The following is an 18433-nucleotide window of genomic DNA, read 5'->3' as shown; positions in this document are numbered from 1 at the left end:
CCATTGCTCACTGCCCTGTTTTCTGGCTTCATGCCTATTCCCCCACCTTTACTTTGTTATCTCTCTAAGCTAGGGTCAGATGCTAACTAATTTTAATGCAAGTATAGAGGGAAATTAGGTCTTCTCCCAGTCCCCTTGGCATGACCACATCAGGTCTAGCTGTGTCTTAAGTGTGGGTCCTGTGTGGAGGTCAGAAGCTGCTCTGTGGATGTTCCTACTAGGGAGCAAATGTATGGGTGTTGTGACTAGTGAGTGTCTGGAACCTTGACTACCCCCACCTACATGCTGTACAGAGGATATGGCCAGGTATGTGGTAACAGTCCCTTTCCCAAGGGCTGCATTATTTTACTTCCTGCACCCTCTTCCCTGAGCCAGAAGGGATCACAAGAGGAATTGTCATTGAGAGAGACTACTTCTGGGCAGTACAGCTTACTCACCAACTCTCTTCATAGGCTTTAAGGCTATTATGGTCAGCTAATCTGACCTCCTACATAGAATCAGAGAAACGTAGGGCTGAAAGGGACCTTGAGAGGTCATCAAGTCCAGTCCCCTGTGCTAAGGCAGGACCAAGTAAACCTAGACCATCCCTGACAGGTGTTTGTCCATCCTGTTCTTAAAAACCTCCAGTGGTGGGGATTCCATGACCTCCTTCAGAAGCATTTCCAGAGATAAACAACCCTTAGAGTTACATAGTTTTTCCTAATATCTAACCTAAATTTCCCTTGCTGCAGTTTAAGCCTATTGTTCTTGTCCTGACTTCAGTAGACATGGAGAACAACTGATCACCATCCTCTTTATAACAGCCCTTAACATATCTGACGACAGTTATTAGGTTCCCTCTCAGTCTTCTTTCCTCAAGACTAAACATGCCTAGTTTTTTTTAACCCTTCGTCATAGGTCAATTTTAAACCTTTTATCATTTTTGTTGCTCTCCTCTGGTCTCTCTCCAATTTGTCCACATCTTTCCTAAAGTGTGGTGACCAGAATTGGACACAGTACTCCATCTGATGCTTCATTAATGCTGAGTAAAGCGGGATAACTGCCTCCTGTGCCTGACATACAACATTCTAATTAACTCCAGAATGATATTAGCCTTTTTTGCAACTCATTCAATTTGTGATCCACTGTCACCTCCCCAGATCCTTTTCATCAGTACTACTGCCTAACCAGTTATTCCCCATTTGTAGTTTTGCATTTAATTTTTCCTTCTTAAGTGAAGTACTTTGAACATGTCATTATTACATTTCTATCTTGTTCAATTTAGACCACGTCTCCATTTTGGCAAGGTTGTTTTGAATTCTAGTCCTCCAAAGTGTTTGCAAACCCTCCTAACTTGGTATCATTCACAGATTTTATAAGCATACTCTCTATTCCACGATCCAAGTAATCAATCAAAGTATTGCATAGTACCAGACCCAGGACAGATTGCTGCGGGACCTCAGTAGAGAAGCCCTTTCAATTTGACAGCAAACCATTGATAACTACTTTTTGATTATGGTCTTTCAACCAGTTATGCACACACTTTATACTAAACAACAGAGAGTCCTGTGACACCTTTAAGACTAACAGATATATTGGAGCATAAGCTGTTAGTCTTAAAGGTGCCACAGGACTCTCTGTTGCTTTTCACAAATCCAGACAAACACAGCTACCCCTCTGATACTTTATACTAATTTCATCTAGACCAAATTTCCCTAGTTTGCTTATGAGAATGTCATGTGCTTACAAATGATTGTTTAATCAATTGTTTATATAACACAAGACATATAATTTCAGCTAATAATTGCTGTGCCAAACCAGTGGCATTGGGAACAATTTTTATAGTAGGAGTTCTGAAAACCATTGCAGAAAACTGTAAACCCTGTATATGATGGACACCAAGCCAGAGGGTGCTGCCAGTGCCCCTAGTTCCAGCACCCCTGTGCCAAACCCATAATTTCTGGTTGTGCTAGAGCAGATCTTTTGGCCCTGACTCAGGACTGAGCCTGGGGACACAATCTAGCCCTTAGCTTGAAAGCTCTTTGAGTCAGGAACCTTGGTGGTTTGGGGTTTTTTTTTTTTTTGAGGGTGGGGGGGAGTTGTTTAATAAAGCATCATGCATACCAATGACACTCTATGAATCATAACTTAATGTAATTTCACCTTTAATATTCTGGTTTTCTTATCCTAGACACCAGAAAGTACAACCAACATACACTCATGAAAGCCAAACACTTATTGCATTTAATTTTCCCAATTCAAGTAAATCCAAATAAATGTTTCCATCTAATTTCTCATAGCCTACAGTACTAACTCCCCGTATAGCTCTAGTTACAGGTTGTTTAGATCATTTCTTTAGGCAGCTATCAAAACCTAGGATTTTTAGAAGTCTCTACTCCAACATCCCAAAATCAGTGCCATAGCCAGTAGGTTCTAAAGCACTAGGTACGAGGACCTAGTTTTCATTTTTGTTATTGTAGTGCAGAGCATATGCTTTGTTCTGGTCAACGTTTGTTCTGTTATGTATCACAGTAGGCCTTATGGTATCACATGAAGTTACTGTGCCTATAGCTGCGTGTCAAAAGAGCTGTATTATTCCTAGAAACACTGAGCTCCTTGACAGGGCAGGTCTCAAGAGGTCATTATAGTAGTTTATGCTGTCTCCACCAATTGTTTTAGGTTTTTAGCCATGAAAATACCCTGATCTTTTATGTATTGATAACTTGTAATGAAGTATTGAGGGCTCATTAAAAAAAGTTACATATTTTCTTTTTAAGTATATGCTGAAATAAAAGATGAACTGATGAATTTATGTATGCACTCTACAAAATAAGTTCAAGGACCCAAGAAGTTCCTTGTTTTATAATTTTTATATATATATATATAGCGCACTGAAATTAACGCTTATTATTATAGTGTGAATAACAAGCAAATATAAAAAAGGTTCTTACCTACTCAACGGGTTTACAGTCTGAAGTCAAAGAGAAAACAGACCATTGTGGGGCTGGGAGTGTGGCAGGACAAAGACTTATAAAAGGACAAGGATATCAATTCTGGGAAGTGAATTTTTACTTGAAGAGCAGAAGGTAAAAGTCCAATCTTCTATAAATGTGAACAGAGTACTTTTCAATACAGAACCTTAAGCTCCTGTATAGTTTTCATGGAGGTAGCTCTGTGGTGATCAGATGCTACTCTGTAGTTCTGTTACTGTTCCTCGTACAAACTCCATTCCAGTCATCATCCTGTTTCCACAGGATTTCTTCATTGTTTCTTCCATGTTCTGTGCAGTGAGGGAATACTGAGGACTTGGTGCATCCTTTTTCGTTATTTAGCATTGTTTCCATTTATTTAAGCCACGAAGATGAGGAAATGTTACTAGGAAGCATTATTACCTGTTTCAAAACAATCAGAACCAATATATCAGAGCTTTGTTTCATTTTCTAGATACAAACCTAAATTTCAAGGATAAGTGCTTCTAACATAACATAATGTGTTTTCCCTTTCCCCCTCCTGGCATTTCTCATATATTATTCCTCCTTGATAACTGCAGCACTAAATTGGTTATGGGAGTGCAGTGCCAGAACAATTTATAAAGCAAATTTAAATTTAAGTTAAAAATAATTCAGGAAGAGTTTGTGAGCATATACCCACGTTGCAGGTTTAGTTGTGTACATTCCTGATCCATTTAAGTACTGAAAAATAAATACATGCTGTTGATTTGCATAGCAGTAATGAGAGACAGCATAATGAGTTTACAGTTTTCAATTTAGGGCTCATCCTTGATATAGTGTCTGCTGTTGATGGGTGCAGTGTCCACTGCTGTCAATGGGAGTTATGCCTGCTTACCCCATAGCTGAATTTGATCCAGTATGTGGAAGAGAATTAAGGAGACTCTATCGCGCTTGTCTCTTGCTCCTTTTGGAAGGCTCTTGGTCAGGATTAGGACAAGAGGTAGAAGTTCTCCCGCACACTATCTTCATAGACTTAAACAGGATCTATAGAAGGCTCCTAGACACAGACTAAAAGACCAATCTTACCCACATTAATTATTGGTACTTTAAGAATCAACTGTCAACTTGATTTTTTTTTAAAGTTGACGTCCGTGCAGGGACTGCGTTCAGTATTCAAATATTCAAGTTTCTAATAACTCCCTTTAAATGATTTGTCTTAAACATTTTTTTAAAATGTCTTTAAAACAATCAGGGTTTTTCTGCTCTCTTGATCTTGTTTAGAAAGTTTTTTAGGCAGGCCTGAAAACAAGAATGCCAACCATCCTGAGGAGTCTCCCTCTTCCACACTCTCCTTTGTCTCTGTGTGCACACATCTGTCTGGGTGCTGCCTATTCAGTTTCACTTTCAGCCTTGTTTGCTGTTGGTAAATTCCCTCCTGCAGGACTAGAGAAAGTGTGTGCCAGTGAGCTCCCCCCAGATCAGGGCATGAGAGTGAGGTCATTATGCTAGTCATGTGCATGAGACAAGATGTGCTGATGACCTAAGCAAAACAGTGCAATTCACACAGAGTGCTGTTAAATGAGAGAAGCTATAAAAAGGGAGAAACCTATTTTTTCCTTTAATCTCTTTCAGTATGTAGTAATCTTAGAGGTTATTTGTAACAACAGCAGGTCAGAATTTAATTTACAGGAGCAAATGTGATTTGTCAAGCCGTCACTGGTTTTTAAAGCATTCCAGATTTTGTTGATAAGCAGACATCATAATTCCATGTGTCAGCTATTGAATAATTCATCTTTTTAATTTGCTACTGTATTTTAACAAATGTCTTAATCAAAACTTTCTTTTCATTTTAGTTTCTTGTAAAAGGATCTCTAGCAGTAATGGAAAATAATGCAAATAGTGAAATAGCCCCATAGTGCAGGCTGCTCAAGAAAATTTAACAAAGATTGTAAGCAATGACAATTGCTATATGCTATAGTATAGACCTGTATACAGTAGGACACACTATACACCGCTACCTCAATATAACGCCACCCGATATAACATGAATTTGGATATAATGCGGTAAAGCAGTGCTTGGGGGCAGGGGGACTGTGCACTCAAAGCAAGTTCAATATAACACAGTTTCATGTATAACGCAGTTCGATTTTTTGGCTCCCAAGGGCAGTGTATCAAGGTAGAGGTGTATATTGAAGCCATATTAAACAGCTCACACAGTGTTATCACTCATAGGCCAGGTCCACACTACAGCGTTAAATCGATTTAAACAGCGTTAAATTGATTTAACGCTGTACCTATCCACACTACAAGGCACCTAAAATCGATTTTAAGGGGTCTTAAAATCGATTTCTGTACTCCAGCTAAACGAAAGGAGTAACCCTAAAATCGATATTACTAAATCGATTTAGGGTTAGTGTGGACGGAAATCGAAGTTAATGGCCTCCGGGAGGTATCCCACAGTGCACCAGTGGCTGCTCTGGACAGGTAAAGGAACTCTACTGCACTGGCCAGGTATACAGGAAAATCCCCGGGAACTTTTGAGTTGCATTTCCTGTTTGGCCAGCGTGGAGCTGTCAACAGCACAGGTAACAATGCAGTCTCCTGAGAATAGGAAAAGAGCTCCAGCTTGGAACACACAGGAGTTATTGGATCTGATCGCTGTATGGGGAGAAGATTCTGTGCTATCAGAACTGCGTTCCAGTAGACGAAATGAAAAAAACTTTTGAAAAAATTTCTAATGCCATGAGGCAGAGAGGCCATAGCAGGGACTCGGTACAGTGCAGAGTTAAAGTGAAGGAGCTCAGACAAGCGTACCAGAAAGCCAAAGCAGCAAATGGCAGATCCGGATCTGGGCCAAAAACATGCCGCTTCTACGCGGAGCTGCATGCAATTTTAGGGGGCTGCGCCACGACAAGCCCCCCCTTGTCTGTGGATTCCGAGGTGGGGGTAATAATCTCAGCCATTGCTGATGATTCTGCGGAGGGTGAAGATGAGGAGGAGGACGAGGAGGACGAGATTGCAGAGACCACACAGCACTCCATTCTCCCCAACAGCCAGGAGCTTTTTCTCACCCAGACAGAATTACCCTCCCAGCCCTCCCAAGCCAGTAGCCCAGACAATGAAGCCATGGAAGCGACCTCTGGTGAGTGTACTTTTTTAAATATAAAACATAGTTTAAAAGCAAGCGTTTTTTAATGATTGATTTGCCATGAGGGCTTGCATGCATTAGCTGGCATTAAAGTTACTGGAAAAGTCTGTTAACATGTCTGGGGATGGAGCGGAAATCCTCCAGGGACATCTCTGTGGAGCACTCCTGTAGGTACCCCAAAAGCCTTTTCAGAAGGTTTCTGGGCAAGGCAGCCTTATTCCGTCCACCATGGTACGAAACTTTACCACGCCATGCCTGGAGCACGTAATCGGGTATCATTGCATGACAAAGCCTAGCTGCGTATGGTCCCGGGGATTGCTGGCATTAAAGAAGCATAATTTCTTTTTCTCTGTCTTTAATCCTCAGGAGAGTGATATTGTTCATGGTCACCTGGTAAAAATTAATGTATTTTATTAAGGGGACAGAGATGACCATTCCTTCGGTGATGCTTTCCTGCGGCTTAAAAGAAATCCTTCCCTTGCAGTTAGCCATGGGGGGGGGGAAAGCTGCCCATTCCTACGGGGAGGTGTCTCTAATGGCGCTGACCTTTTTAGCATTTGGGCAGCAGGAATTTTCACTGCTAATTTCCAAGGGGGGGGAAGAGGGAGAGGGTAAGGTTTCAGTGACCTGCCATTACAGCAGACATGCAGAGTGGGGGGGAAAACCATTCACAATTTCCTCTAGTGCTTAACCTTTCTGATGGCATAAGAAAAGAAGCAAAAGATGTGCTTTTTAGCAGTTTGGCTGCCCAGCATGAATTTTACCTGCGAATAGCCAGTGGTGGGGGAAAAGGAGGAGGTTGTACGGTTAACTACCATTAGATGTATGCCTTACCATGTCCGCCTGCAAGCTGATTTGTAATCCCTGGACCTGCGTCTGTGTTGATCTGTTTCACCACAGCCGCAAGCACTAAATACTAAAAGAATCCAAAGGCGACCTTGTAATGAAGTGACGTGCTACGTACGGTGAATAGTGTAGTTCACTGTGAAAGAGTATAACCATTGTTCTGTGAAATGTATCTTTTATGATCCTTCTATCACTCTTTTTCCCCACTCATGCAGCTGCACATTTTTCAAGCCTCCCTACTCCAGTCCGAAGGATAAGTCAGATAAGGAGGCTGAGGAAGAAGAGGACACGGGAGGAGATGTTCACAGAAATCATGGCAGTAACCCGCAGTGAAAGAGCTCATCTGGGGGAGTGGAAAGACGTGGTAGCAAAGTACAGGAAAGCTGCCAGTGAACGTGAGGACAGGAGGGACGCTCGAGATGAGATGTGGCGGCAGGAAGATCATCGGTGGCGGGATGGAACGCTGGAAGTCTGGTGGAAGAGCTGCGGGGTCACAGAGTGCCACTCCAGCCCATGTTTAACCTCCCTCAGCACTCACCATGTCCCATATCTTCCATACCCAGACGTGTAAGAACGCGTGGGGGAAGGCTTTCTGCACCTGCCCACTCCACCCCCGTGGACAGTCCAACCAAAAGGCTGTCATTACATTGAAATGTCCTTAATGGCCTTTTTCTTCCCTCCTATACTCCTCCCAAACCACTCCCGGGGTACCTTTTTATTTCTCTTACTCTTCTTATAATGACATGTTATTCAAAGCAAGTGGGAGGGTGGGTTGGTTACAGGGAATGACTTGATTGCCATAAGCAAGCTGTTAGGGAAGGGTGCAGGGTAAGTTGCTTGCAGCAGGAGTCAATACGGGGGGGGAGGTTCATGAAGGGGAAAGAAACACAGCAGTCACACCATACCCTGGCCCATGATGAAACTCGTTTTCAAGGCTTCTCTGATGCACACCGCTTCCTGGTGTGATCTTCTAATTGCCCTGGTGTCTGGCTGCGCGTAATCAGCGGCCAGGTGATTTGCCTCAGCCTCCTACCCCGCCATAAAGGTCTCCCCCTTACTCTCACAGAGATTGTGGAGCACACAGCAAGCAGCAATAACAAAGGGGACATTGGTTTGGCTGAGATCTGAGCGAGTAAGTAAAGTTCTCCAGCGACCTTTGAGACGCCCAAATGCACATTCTACCACCATTCTGCACTTGCTCAGCCTGTAGTTAAACAACTCCTGACCATTGTCCAGGCTGCCTGTGTATGGCTTCATGAGCCATGGCATCAAGGGGTAGGCTGGGTCCCCCAGGATAACTACAGGCATTTCAACATCCCCAACTGTAATTTTCTGGTCTGGGAAGTAAGTCCCTTGCTGCAGCCATTTAAACAGAGTAGTGCTTCTGAAGACACGAGCGTCATGAACCCTTCCTGGCCATCCCACGTGGATGTTGGTGAAACGTCCCTTGTGATCCACCAGTGCTTGCAGCACCATTGAAAAGTACCCCTTGCGGTTTATGTACTGGGTGCCCTGGTGCTCCGGTGCCAAGATAGGGATATGGGTTCCATCTATGGCCCCCCCACAGTTAGGGAATCCCATTGCAGCAAAGCCATCCACTATGACTTGCACGTTTCGCAGAGTCACAACCTTTCGTAGCAGCAGCTTAATGATTGCTTTGGCTACTTGCAACACAGCAGCCCCCACAGTAAATTTTCCCACTCCAAATTGATTCCCGACTGACCGGTAGCTGTCTGGCTTTGCAAGCTTCCAGAGGGCTATTGCCACTCGCTTCTCCACTGTGAGGGCTGCTCTCATCCTGGTATTATGGCGTTTCAGGACAGGGGAAAGCAAGTCACAAAGTTCAAAGAAAGTGCTCTTACGCATGCGAAAGTTCCGCAGCCACTGCGAATCGTCCCACACCTGCAAAACTATGCGGTCCCACCACTCTGTGCTTGTTTCCCGGGCCCAAAATCGGCGAGCAATGGGTAGAACCTCCCCCATTACCATCAGGAGCTCCAAAGCGCGGGGGCCCGCGGTTTCGGAGAAATCAGTCTCCAGGTCCTCATCACTCTCGTTGCCGCACTGCCGTAGCTGCAGCCTCCTCTCCTGCGTTTGCTGCTCATGGTTCAGCATAGACAGCACGAGAATGCGTGAACTGTTTACAACATCCACGATCAAGGTACTGATCAGACCAGGGTCCATGCTTGCTGTAAAATGGCGTTTGCTCACTTCACCCAGTAAAAAACGCGCGAAATGGCTGTCTGCTGCTTTCAGGAAGGGAAGGGGTGAGGCTGTACCCAGAACCACCCACGACAGTGATTTTTGCCCCATCAGGCACTGGGATAGTAACCCATAATTCCAAGGGTCAGGGAACACTGCAGGAACTATGGGATAGGTACCCACAGTGCAACGCTCCGGAAACCGATGGATGCCTGGGACCATGGATGCACACCACCGACGTAATGTGCCCTAGTGTGGACGTGTAAAATCGATTTTATAAACCCTGTTTTATAAAATCGATTTTACTAATTTCGATTTTAGTCTGTAGTGTGGACGTGGCCTTAAATTACCTGATTCGCTATTATCAAAATCAGGTCCTTACACAAAGCTATATAAAGCCTACCAGGAGAAAAGAAGAACTTTGTTTAACTTTTTGGAACTGTTTTCAAGTAAGACGATGCAACCCCCTTTTTCCCTCTTCCAAGCTCATTCTTTACTTAATAGTTTTAAATGTGACTTTAAATGCTTCCCTGCAGATGATGATGTATGTTACAAAATAAATTAACTTACATCTTCCATGGAAATTCTTCCTTTAAAAAAATAACAGAAACCTCCCCTGTGTTCTGTATCATTTTATTTGAAAGCCATTTGTAAAACACTAGCCGTGATAGTTGCAAGGCATTTGGCCTGGAACAGAGGAAGTATCTGTGAGTTTGAGTCACAATAACTCCTACCATCTATCTATGCAGGAATATGCTCAGCAATGAGTAGAGATAAAATAGTGTGCTGCCATGAAGCAGCAATACTCCCCTTGTAACACCATAGCAACTAATGAATCTTTCAAGGGCACCTCTCCCTCTTCTCCCAGTGAAAATTCTTTTAGTGGTATCTCTTGGCCGGCTGGACAATTCATTGCAGGCTCAGTGAACTATGAAAATCTCCCCTTCAACAGGTTAGTCCCTCATTTCTATAACTTGTGTAGTGGGGCTGTTACAGCACTGTATTCCTGCCTTTGTTTTTTCTACAAAGTCCTTTTTTCGGGCCATCAAAATGACCACCAATCAAGTGACTAAAATATGGGGCATTTGCCTTTACTGCGTCATACTCTTCATCCCTTGCAATAATTTAACTCGCAGTCCTGCTTCTTAAATTTCCTCATGCTTGACACAACTATAGTCCAGAAGATAAGGAAATCTCTGCTGCTGATGATTCTCTCTTAATACATATATCTTTCTAAACCAGTCTCCTCGCCATCCCTTCAGTCTCACCACATTTGATGTTATAATCTTCTTCTCTGCAGTTCCTGCTATCTGGATTCAACTTTCCTGAATCACTCCATGTCATAATCTCTCCATCTATTTTCAGACGTCTCTTCTTCCAGTTTCTGTATCCTGTTCTTTTCTTCTTCATTTTTTTAACTCTACAGCTAGATTATGTAACTGTATAAAAACATATTTTTGTGATGCAGCTTGTATGAAAGATGCAGTACGGTATGGATATGTTTACACAGTATTTTGGAGGGAGTCTCCTAGCCCAGCTCGTCAAGAGTTGGGCCAGTGGGGCTTATGCTAGCACTCTGAAAATAGTGATATAGACAGTGCTTTGAAATTGTGGCTTGTACCAGAACTTGGGCTGTGAAGCTAACCCACCTCCCAAAGTGTCAGAGCCTGAGCTACAGCCCAATCTGCAACTTCAAAGCGCTGTCGATAATAGCTATTTTTAGAGTGCTAGCAGGAGCCCACTGCCCCGAGTCAGGCAGCCTGGGCTAGAGGCTCGCCACAGAATGCTGCGTAGATATACTCTGTACGGCCCTAATCCTGCAAATACAGACGGGCATATTTAACTTCACTTACATTGTTAGTCCCATTGACCTGCCTAAGTCTTTGCAGGATCAGGGCCTAAATTTCTTCTGTGTTAATACTGACTGCCAACTTTAAAAACAACTTGCACTTGTAATAAATTGTCGGGCGTCTTAACTAAAAACAGCAGTTCTTTTGTAAATACAGTCTATTCTGCTATCTAAAATGCATGTTTTTTTGTATGTATTTAGATTCCTAGAGGCTTGCCCTACTTCTCTGTGGACTTCGGCCTTCAAGGAGGCTTTGCTCACGTAATTGAAGATCAGCACAAGTTTCCTCATTATTTTGGAAAGGTATTGACATGTACGAGTCCAAAACACCAGTCATGTATTGAATTTTCTGTATCAGTAACTAAATCAGACATCACTAACTCTGAGTGATTTTAACATACTTCGCAGTTTACTAGATGGTAGTAGATTTTCTACGCAATGCACTGGGATTTAGGTCACATATGTGAGAACCAAAAGCTTATTGAGGGGGATCTTGTGAGGCTCTTGGGCTGACTGTCTGATATCCACCTTCATCCTCAAAGGTTCTGAATCCACATTGCTAACTGAAAGAAGTGTGATTCAGTATCAGTTTAATAAACTTTATTAAAACTTTTAAACAAAAATAAAAGCAAGAGTACATATCACCAGAGCTAACCTACTGTTCATAGTGAAGGCTATGGTTATGTCATGGAGCTCCAAGCTGGGGCAGGGGGCCCCAGCAACTCCCAGCCACCTGTCCTGGAGCTCCCAGCTTCACTCACTGTACCTTGCAAAGAGCCTCCCTCCAAGCCCTTTGAGCAAATTAAGTGTGAGGCTACCCTGGAGACATGCAACTTGGTCCCATCAGCTTTGAGTTAGGCCTTCCTCAGCTAGTCTCACTTTGGGGAAAAATCCAACTTAAGCCAACAATTAAAAAATATTCAGTGTTTGCATACCACAGAGACTGTCAAAATATCAAAAATACAGAACACAAAACCATTTTTGAGGAGGCTGACATGGCTTTGTCCAGCTGAAAGGTCTTGAGATGACATTGTGAGACAGAAGAGTCTATCCAAAATCCAATCAAAATAACGAATTGAGAAGACCTAGCAACAACAAGCCACTCAACATTCATCCATCCGCAAAATTAATCCATGACCATATGTCATCGTTCTTCTCACAAACAAGACAGTTTAGTAATCTTTATATTTGGAAGCTAGGCCATAAATCAAACAGCTTGTCTTTGAAAGTTTCCTCTTGATAGAAAAAAATTTCTTTAAGAACCTCTAGATGAAACCCATTTAAAAAATAAAAAGAATTTACGTTTGTATAACCTCTGTACTCCTCTATATGCTATTTCTCTCACACATAACTGATAATATTACTAGGAGTTATGTGGTTAAATCCCTGCATGCGTATGCTTAGAATTTATTGCATAAAGTACGAATTGCAATAAGAGCTTATTTTTTTTATTAAGCCACAGTAAAAATTTCTTGGAAGAATCAGTAATGAAAAACCAGACTATAAGTGGACTTGGGGAATAATTTAATCTTTTTTTCAAATATTGCTATGAACAGGGGGAGCCTGTGAATTTCTGGGCTTTTGTCTACTTAAATCACAAATTTACTAATACACCCACATAACCCTAGAGTATGGTATGATCCTTGTAGAGTGCATTTCAATGCTGTACCTTCGAAGTTGTTGGCTGAGTAACTCACCCGATGAGCTGAATTTTTTCCATTTTGCAGTCTAGTTTTGGAGAGTTTAAGGCTTTCATAATTTAATTTCTTAAAATATTATATTTAGCTACATTCAGGTATTCTGTTCTTTCAGCCTTGACTATGTAGTGTTGTAGCCATGTCAGTCCCAGTAGGGCCAGCCTTAGGGAAAATGGTACCCTGGGCGAACTTGTGTTTTGGCGCACTGGCTGCCCCTGCCTCCCTGGGCTTCCCCCCACATTGCCTCTGTCTCTCCTTCCTCCCTGGACTCCTCATCCAGGCTCCCCCTCCCATTGCCCTCAGGCTCCCCACCCATTGCCCACTGGCTCTGCTGCCCATCCCCCCATTGCCCTGAGTTCCCTTCCATAGCCTCGCACCCCAGGCCCATGCCATTCCTTGCTTCTTGACTATGGCACCCACCTGTAAGGCTGGCCCTTGGTCTCAGCATATTAGAGAGGCAAGGTGAGTGATTGACATTTGAGGAAACATATACATACTTTGATTGCAAAATAGCCTTAAGTGAAGTATACAACCATTCAGCCTTTTTCTTTATTTTCTCTTTTATACTTGCAAAGGAAATAATTGGTGGCATGCTGGACTTGGAACCAAGGCTTTGGAAAAAAGGAATTAGAGAGAACTTTGATGATCAGAGGAAGAAAGTATTGCAATTTGCACAGTGGTGGAAACCATATGATGTCACCAAAACTAAAGAATGAATCCTTTACCTAACTGGATGAATCCAAAAGAGATGTTGAGAGTGACAGTAATCAAGGACAGTATATACTGTAAATTATTTTTTAAAGGATATTTCATATTTTAAGTAAAACTCTAGTGTTTTATATGTTGCTAGTAAACATTCTAAAAACTAGAAATACTGTTAAACTCCAGACTGTCCATACACTCATCTTTTTTTCACACCACATATTTGACAGATGAATCAAACTAAACAGTAAGCCAATGGATTAGAAGTGTACAGAATTGTTTTTGTAAACTAAGCCAATAAAAAGGTTGACATCTGCATGCTAGTTAAATTCAGCAAAATGAAATTCTGCTTTTGTATTTTTCTGACCTCTGAACTGGAGTTACTTATCTTCTATTTGGGAAGTCAATATTTAATTATTTGAATGACTATATTTTCCGATAGTGATTTAATCGTAAGGACATTTTGAATAATACACTGTTAAATTAGGTATATTTATCGGAATTTTTTGTTTCTGTTTTTAGTCCCTCTGCTCTTTCAGATGAAGATCATTACATATATTCAACACCAGTGCACTCTGCAGGTGAAATTCAGCCCTGGCCAGAGGACCTGTAATAAGGCTTTAGGCCCCACTTAAGCCTTCAAAGCAGGATTTATATGATTGACAGACCTTGTGCTGGCCTATGCTCAGAATGGAACAGTATTTGTGAACTGTGTTGAAATATGGTTCAAGCAAGCTTCCCACAGAACCGTTTTCTTATACAGTTCAGCTTGGTATTGTGACCCAGTCAAGTTATGAAATGGATCACTGAGATTCAGAGGACTATAGAAGGTATTGGTATTTCATTAGATAAACTTTTGATGGGTTAAACAGTCACAATAATTAGTGTATTCCTTTAACATTCATTTTCTTTTTGTACAACATGAGTCATACAGAGTAAAGTAAGCATGACCCAGTTACATAAATGTGGTATGTCAATTATTTTGTACAGTAATCTTGGAAATCTGTCTCGTACTGCTGTTGAGAAGATAATTTTATAAATACACTGCCATCTTTATTTTAATAACTAGTATATCATTTTATGATGTTTCTTTGACAATATTATAATTTACCTCTTGGACATCAAGGGCCACATCCTTGGCTAGTGGAAATTGGTGTAGTTCCACTGACTAAGCTGATTTACACCAGCTCAGAATCTGGTCCCGAAGTGTGGTGACTAGAACTAGGGGAAAAATTGGTTAATACTAAAAATGCCAAAAATGCATTTTGGGGTCTGTGAAAGTATTTGCAAATTTGGGTTGAGTTTGGCAAATTGTTTTGGCCAAACCCCCTGCCCCCCAGAAAATAAAATTTTTGACAATGTCTAAATGGTTTGTCTAGAAAGTATCAAATTAAACCATTTTGACATGTTTCAAATTGACTTGTTCAAAATGAAATGTTAATTCAAAGCAACATTTTTTCATCTTGTTGAGGGGAAAAAAAAACTTAATTGTTTTACAGATATTTTGGTTCTGCCACTGAACCAAAAAATCAATGTATTCACCCAACTCTAACTATGACTCCCTCAATACCTTGTCAACCATTCGACACACTCTTCCACTGGGTGTACTCAAAGTTTTCAGCTGTAGCTTTTAAAAGCATAAACCAGTCTTTGTTCTAGCACATCACCCCTTCTCAAGTTAACTTTTGCCACTTTTATCTGACTCAAGCAAGAGGACGTGGTTAGTTTTTCTCTTTGAATTTTTTGGACAATATTCTCTAAAAGTGCATTGACTTGGCTCTCATTTTTGATTATATAAATCTAATAGGTTTTTGATCTAAAATAAACTACATTGGAGAGAACATAGCAAAGATAAACAATGAAATAATAGCATCATTACACAGGTCCTAAAAAGACTGGTAAATCCAGGAAACAAGTTTGGCTACTATGCAGTCCATGTTATCTATCTAAAGCACAACTGAAATCTGCCTTCTCCCTGAAAGCATGTGTTGTATCTGACCACACATGGCCCTTAAGGAATAACCATGGAAGTGGCAAAGTCTCATATCTTTGGGTCCCAGGGAAAAGTCATTTTCATATCCTGGAGTGGGAGCAGATGGGGAGCTCCAGAATACATAATTATCTTGAATGCATTTTCCTAAATAAATGTCACTTCTCCCAAAAATTCTCCCTTTCCCCCTGCCTTCCTTGCCATGTATTTCCTAAAGTTCTCATATGTAGATAGATTAGTCTTTCTCCTATCTAAGAGTCACTCAGTATTTATTCAATGAGCCCTTATCCCTCCTTACTGCTTGGCTTATGTACTGAAGTTCAGTTCAACAACAAAATACTTTAGTTCCAGATCAGAGTAACTGCCATTTCCAACTCCTGTGCAATAGGTTTTCTTAAAACTTTCATTTTGAATGTTTCTATCAGTTCTGGCAGTATTGCTCAATACAGGCTTACGTTTTACTACCCTCACAGTGAGCACGTACCTTTCTCCACAAGTAGTTCCACTGAAATCAGTAGAGCAAGTTACTACACAACCCGGAAAAGGATAGCAGAATCTGATGCTGTATGTATAGGGACATACATACATGCTATAGGTATTCTCTTAAACCAGAAGAAACTTTCAGAACTGAAGAAAAGTTGAAAATTATTGTTTTAAGAACAGCAGAAAAAATCTGTTGGGGCAGTTGTTGACTACACTGATGTTGAAGCCAGCATGAATTTAATCCGTTTTGTCACTATCTTTTGTTAAAATCTGTGGGAGTTCTATCAGAATGTTTAACCTTTTCCATAAAATTCCATACCAGATTTCAAAGCTAGTCATTAACTCTTTGGTTGCCTCAAAGAAGTCTTTACAATACAGTAGAACTGCAGAGTTATGAACACCTTGGGAATGAAGGTTGTTTGTAACTCAAGAAAACATTATGATTCTTCTTTCAAAAGTTTACAACTGAACATTGGCTTAATACAGCTTTGAAATGTTATTATGCAGAAGAAAAACGATGCTTTCCCTTTATTTTTTTAGTAGTTTTCATTGAACACAGTACTGTACTGTATTTGCTCTCTCTTTTTTTATTTTGGTCTCGGCTGCTTCCTGATTACATACTTCCAGTTCCAAATGAGGGGAGTGGTTGACTGGTCAGTTCGTAACTCTGGTGTACATAACTCTGAGAGTCTACTGTATCTGCTTGGTTAGTTGCCTGTGTTGTGAGGCGAGGGGATCAGAATTAGTAGTAATAAACATTTGTACTCTGAGAAGTATCAACAAAGTTGATCTTCATGGCTACATGTTCATCTACTGCTAGACACAACCACACCAGCTGTCTTCTTTATCTTTAGACTGAGGGGAATTTCTGTATTAATGAGTTGGAATTTAAGGACGTGTACAGCCCTGAATTTTGCTTTAAGTTGTCCTTTCCTACAATCCCAGAAAAACAATTGATCGTTTAATTTAATTTTAGCTCCTGTAATGCAAGTACCCCAGAGAACATTAAAAAACAAAGTGGGTGTTCACAAAAAGTTATACAAATCCAAACCTAAAGCTCTGCAAAAGCACAAGCAAATAGATTACCCTTTTATGTAGACTTAAAGACAATCCCCATGGACTTGAAGCCCTTGGACAAAAAATATTACATCTAAATTAAACAAGGGAAAGATCATATGACAGCGGTAGTTTCAAAGTATAGATGTTGAAAACACTGCTTATGGAAACACTGAAGATAGATTTCACCTATTGGAGGATCTATTGTAAATGTCACACAAATATGTTGTAACACCAGGCCTGCTTCTGCATGTCTGCCCTGGCCTCCATGCTTAGATGCAAAGCCAGCACGTACACCGAGCTGTTTCCTGTTATTGTCTTTGCCAGTAAAGGCTGAGGGTTGACCATTCCAGTAAGGCTGAGGCTGAAGTTTGACCACTCTGTTGCAACTTTACAGATATTTTGCAAACAGCTTCCAGTAAAGGCTAAGGCTGAAGTTTGACCACTCTGTTGCAACTTTACAGATACTTTACAGATATTTTGCAAACAGCTTGCAACAAAATATCCCCCGCTCTTCGGGGAAACTCGGCGAAACCCTATCTATAGTTAATTTTACCTTATTTGGTAGACGAGAAGCCCCATATAGCTGTCAGCGATTTCTTCACTAGATCTGGGGGGGGGGCATCACTTTGGGTATATCTGTCCTGCCCACAGTTTGGCAGGCAGAGAGGAGAACGCATCTGAGTCACTTGCACCCTGAGTGCACCTCGAAGCCTCTCTCAGCTCTCGTGTTCCAGTGGAGCTTACGCGTCTGCCGGCCGTAATGTTTTTGCGTTGGTTTGTATTAGTAAGTATGCTTTGTAATTAATTGTTTTTGGAAGTTAACGAGATTTTCTTTTTGGGTTAACTGTATATTGTGTCTTTCTTTGTATGAGTATATTGTGTGTTTCCTTGTATAAATAGAGTTGTTAGTCAATATTGTTTCTGTACCACTAATGAACCATTAAGGTAAAGCCATACGTCTCAGTGCCTGCACACTGTGCCACGACTGTTCCCCCTCTAAACATCCAAAAACGAACCTTTATCGTTTGGTCACCCCTGCAACCTGGTAGATAACAGGTGTGCATCTGACTACTTGGGTCCTCGCATACTATCGGGTGACTAACATGGCGTCACGAACAGGATGTTTCGAGAATGGATCACGTCCATGGCACACTGTGGACCGCAAACAATCTGAGCTCGAGCAATTTCAGCATTTGCAATTTCATCTAGTGGCCAGCCGACAATCAGAACAACCTAAATTAGATTGGATCTGCTCTATTGAGTCGGGCTCTGGGTCCAAGAATTATACGACACCATTAACCTTAACCGCGGTAGGGTGCCTCCTCCACTGTCACCCGACGTTCAGGTGTCAGCCGGCCGATAATTCCCTGCAGCCTCAGTGCACGGGGGTCGCAGAGAACAATCGGACCGAAGCCTCCTCCCAAATTTGGAGAGAGTGCAGTCGTATAGTCAAAAAATCAGGAGGCGCCATATCCAAATTCGCCCACCACGGGTACAAGGCGGCGATCTGGCTCACAAACTATTAAC

General features: G+C 41.6%; 1 protein-coding gene across 1 annotated transcript in view; it reads left to right on the top strand.

Annotated features, from left to right (window-relative positions):
- Positions 1 to 14481, top strand: part of CWF19L2 (CWF19 like cell cycle control factor 2) — a 178033-nt gene extending 163552 nt beyond the window's left edge. The window contains 2 exon segments of the mRNA XM_030560734.1: positions 11177 to 11278; positions 13248 to 14481. Coding sequence (XP_030416594.1) covers positions 11177 to 11278; positions 13248 to 13388 — 243 coding nt within the window. The 3' untranslated portion in view covers positions 13389 to 14481.
- Positions 14482 to 18433: the final 3952 nt, after the last annotated feature.

The sequence above is a fragment of the Gopherus evgoodei genome, chromosome 1 (genome assembly GCF_007399415.2).
Source record: "Gopherus evgoodei ecotype Sinaloan lineage chromosome 1, rGopEvg1_v1.p, whole genome shotgun sequence".
NCBI lineage: Eukaryota > Metazoa > Chordata > Testudines > Testudinidae > Gopherus > Gopherus evgoodei.
The sequence above is the reverse complement of the archived record's forward strand: the minus strand, read 5'-3'. Positions and strand labels throughout refer to the sequence as shown.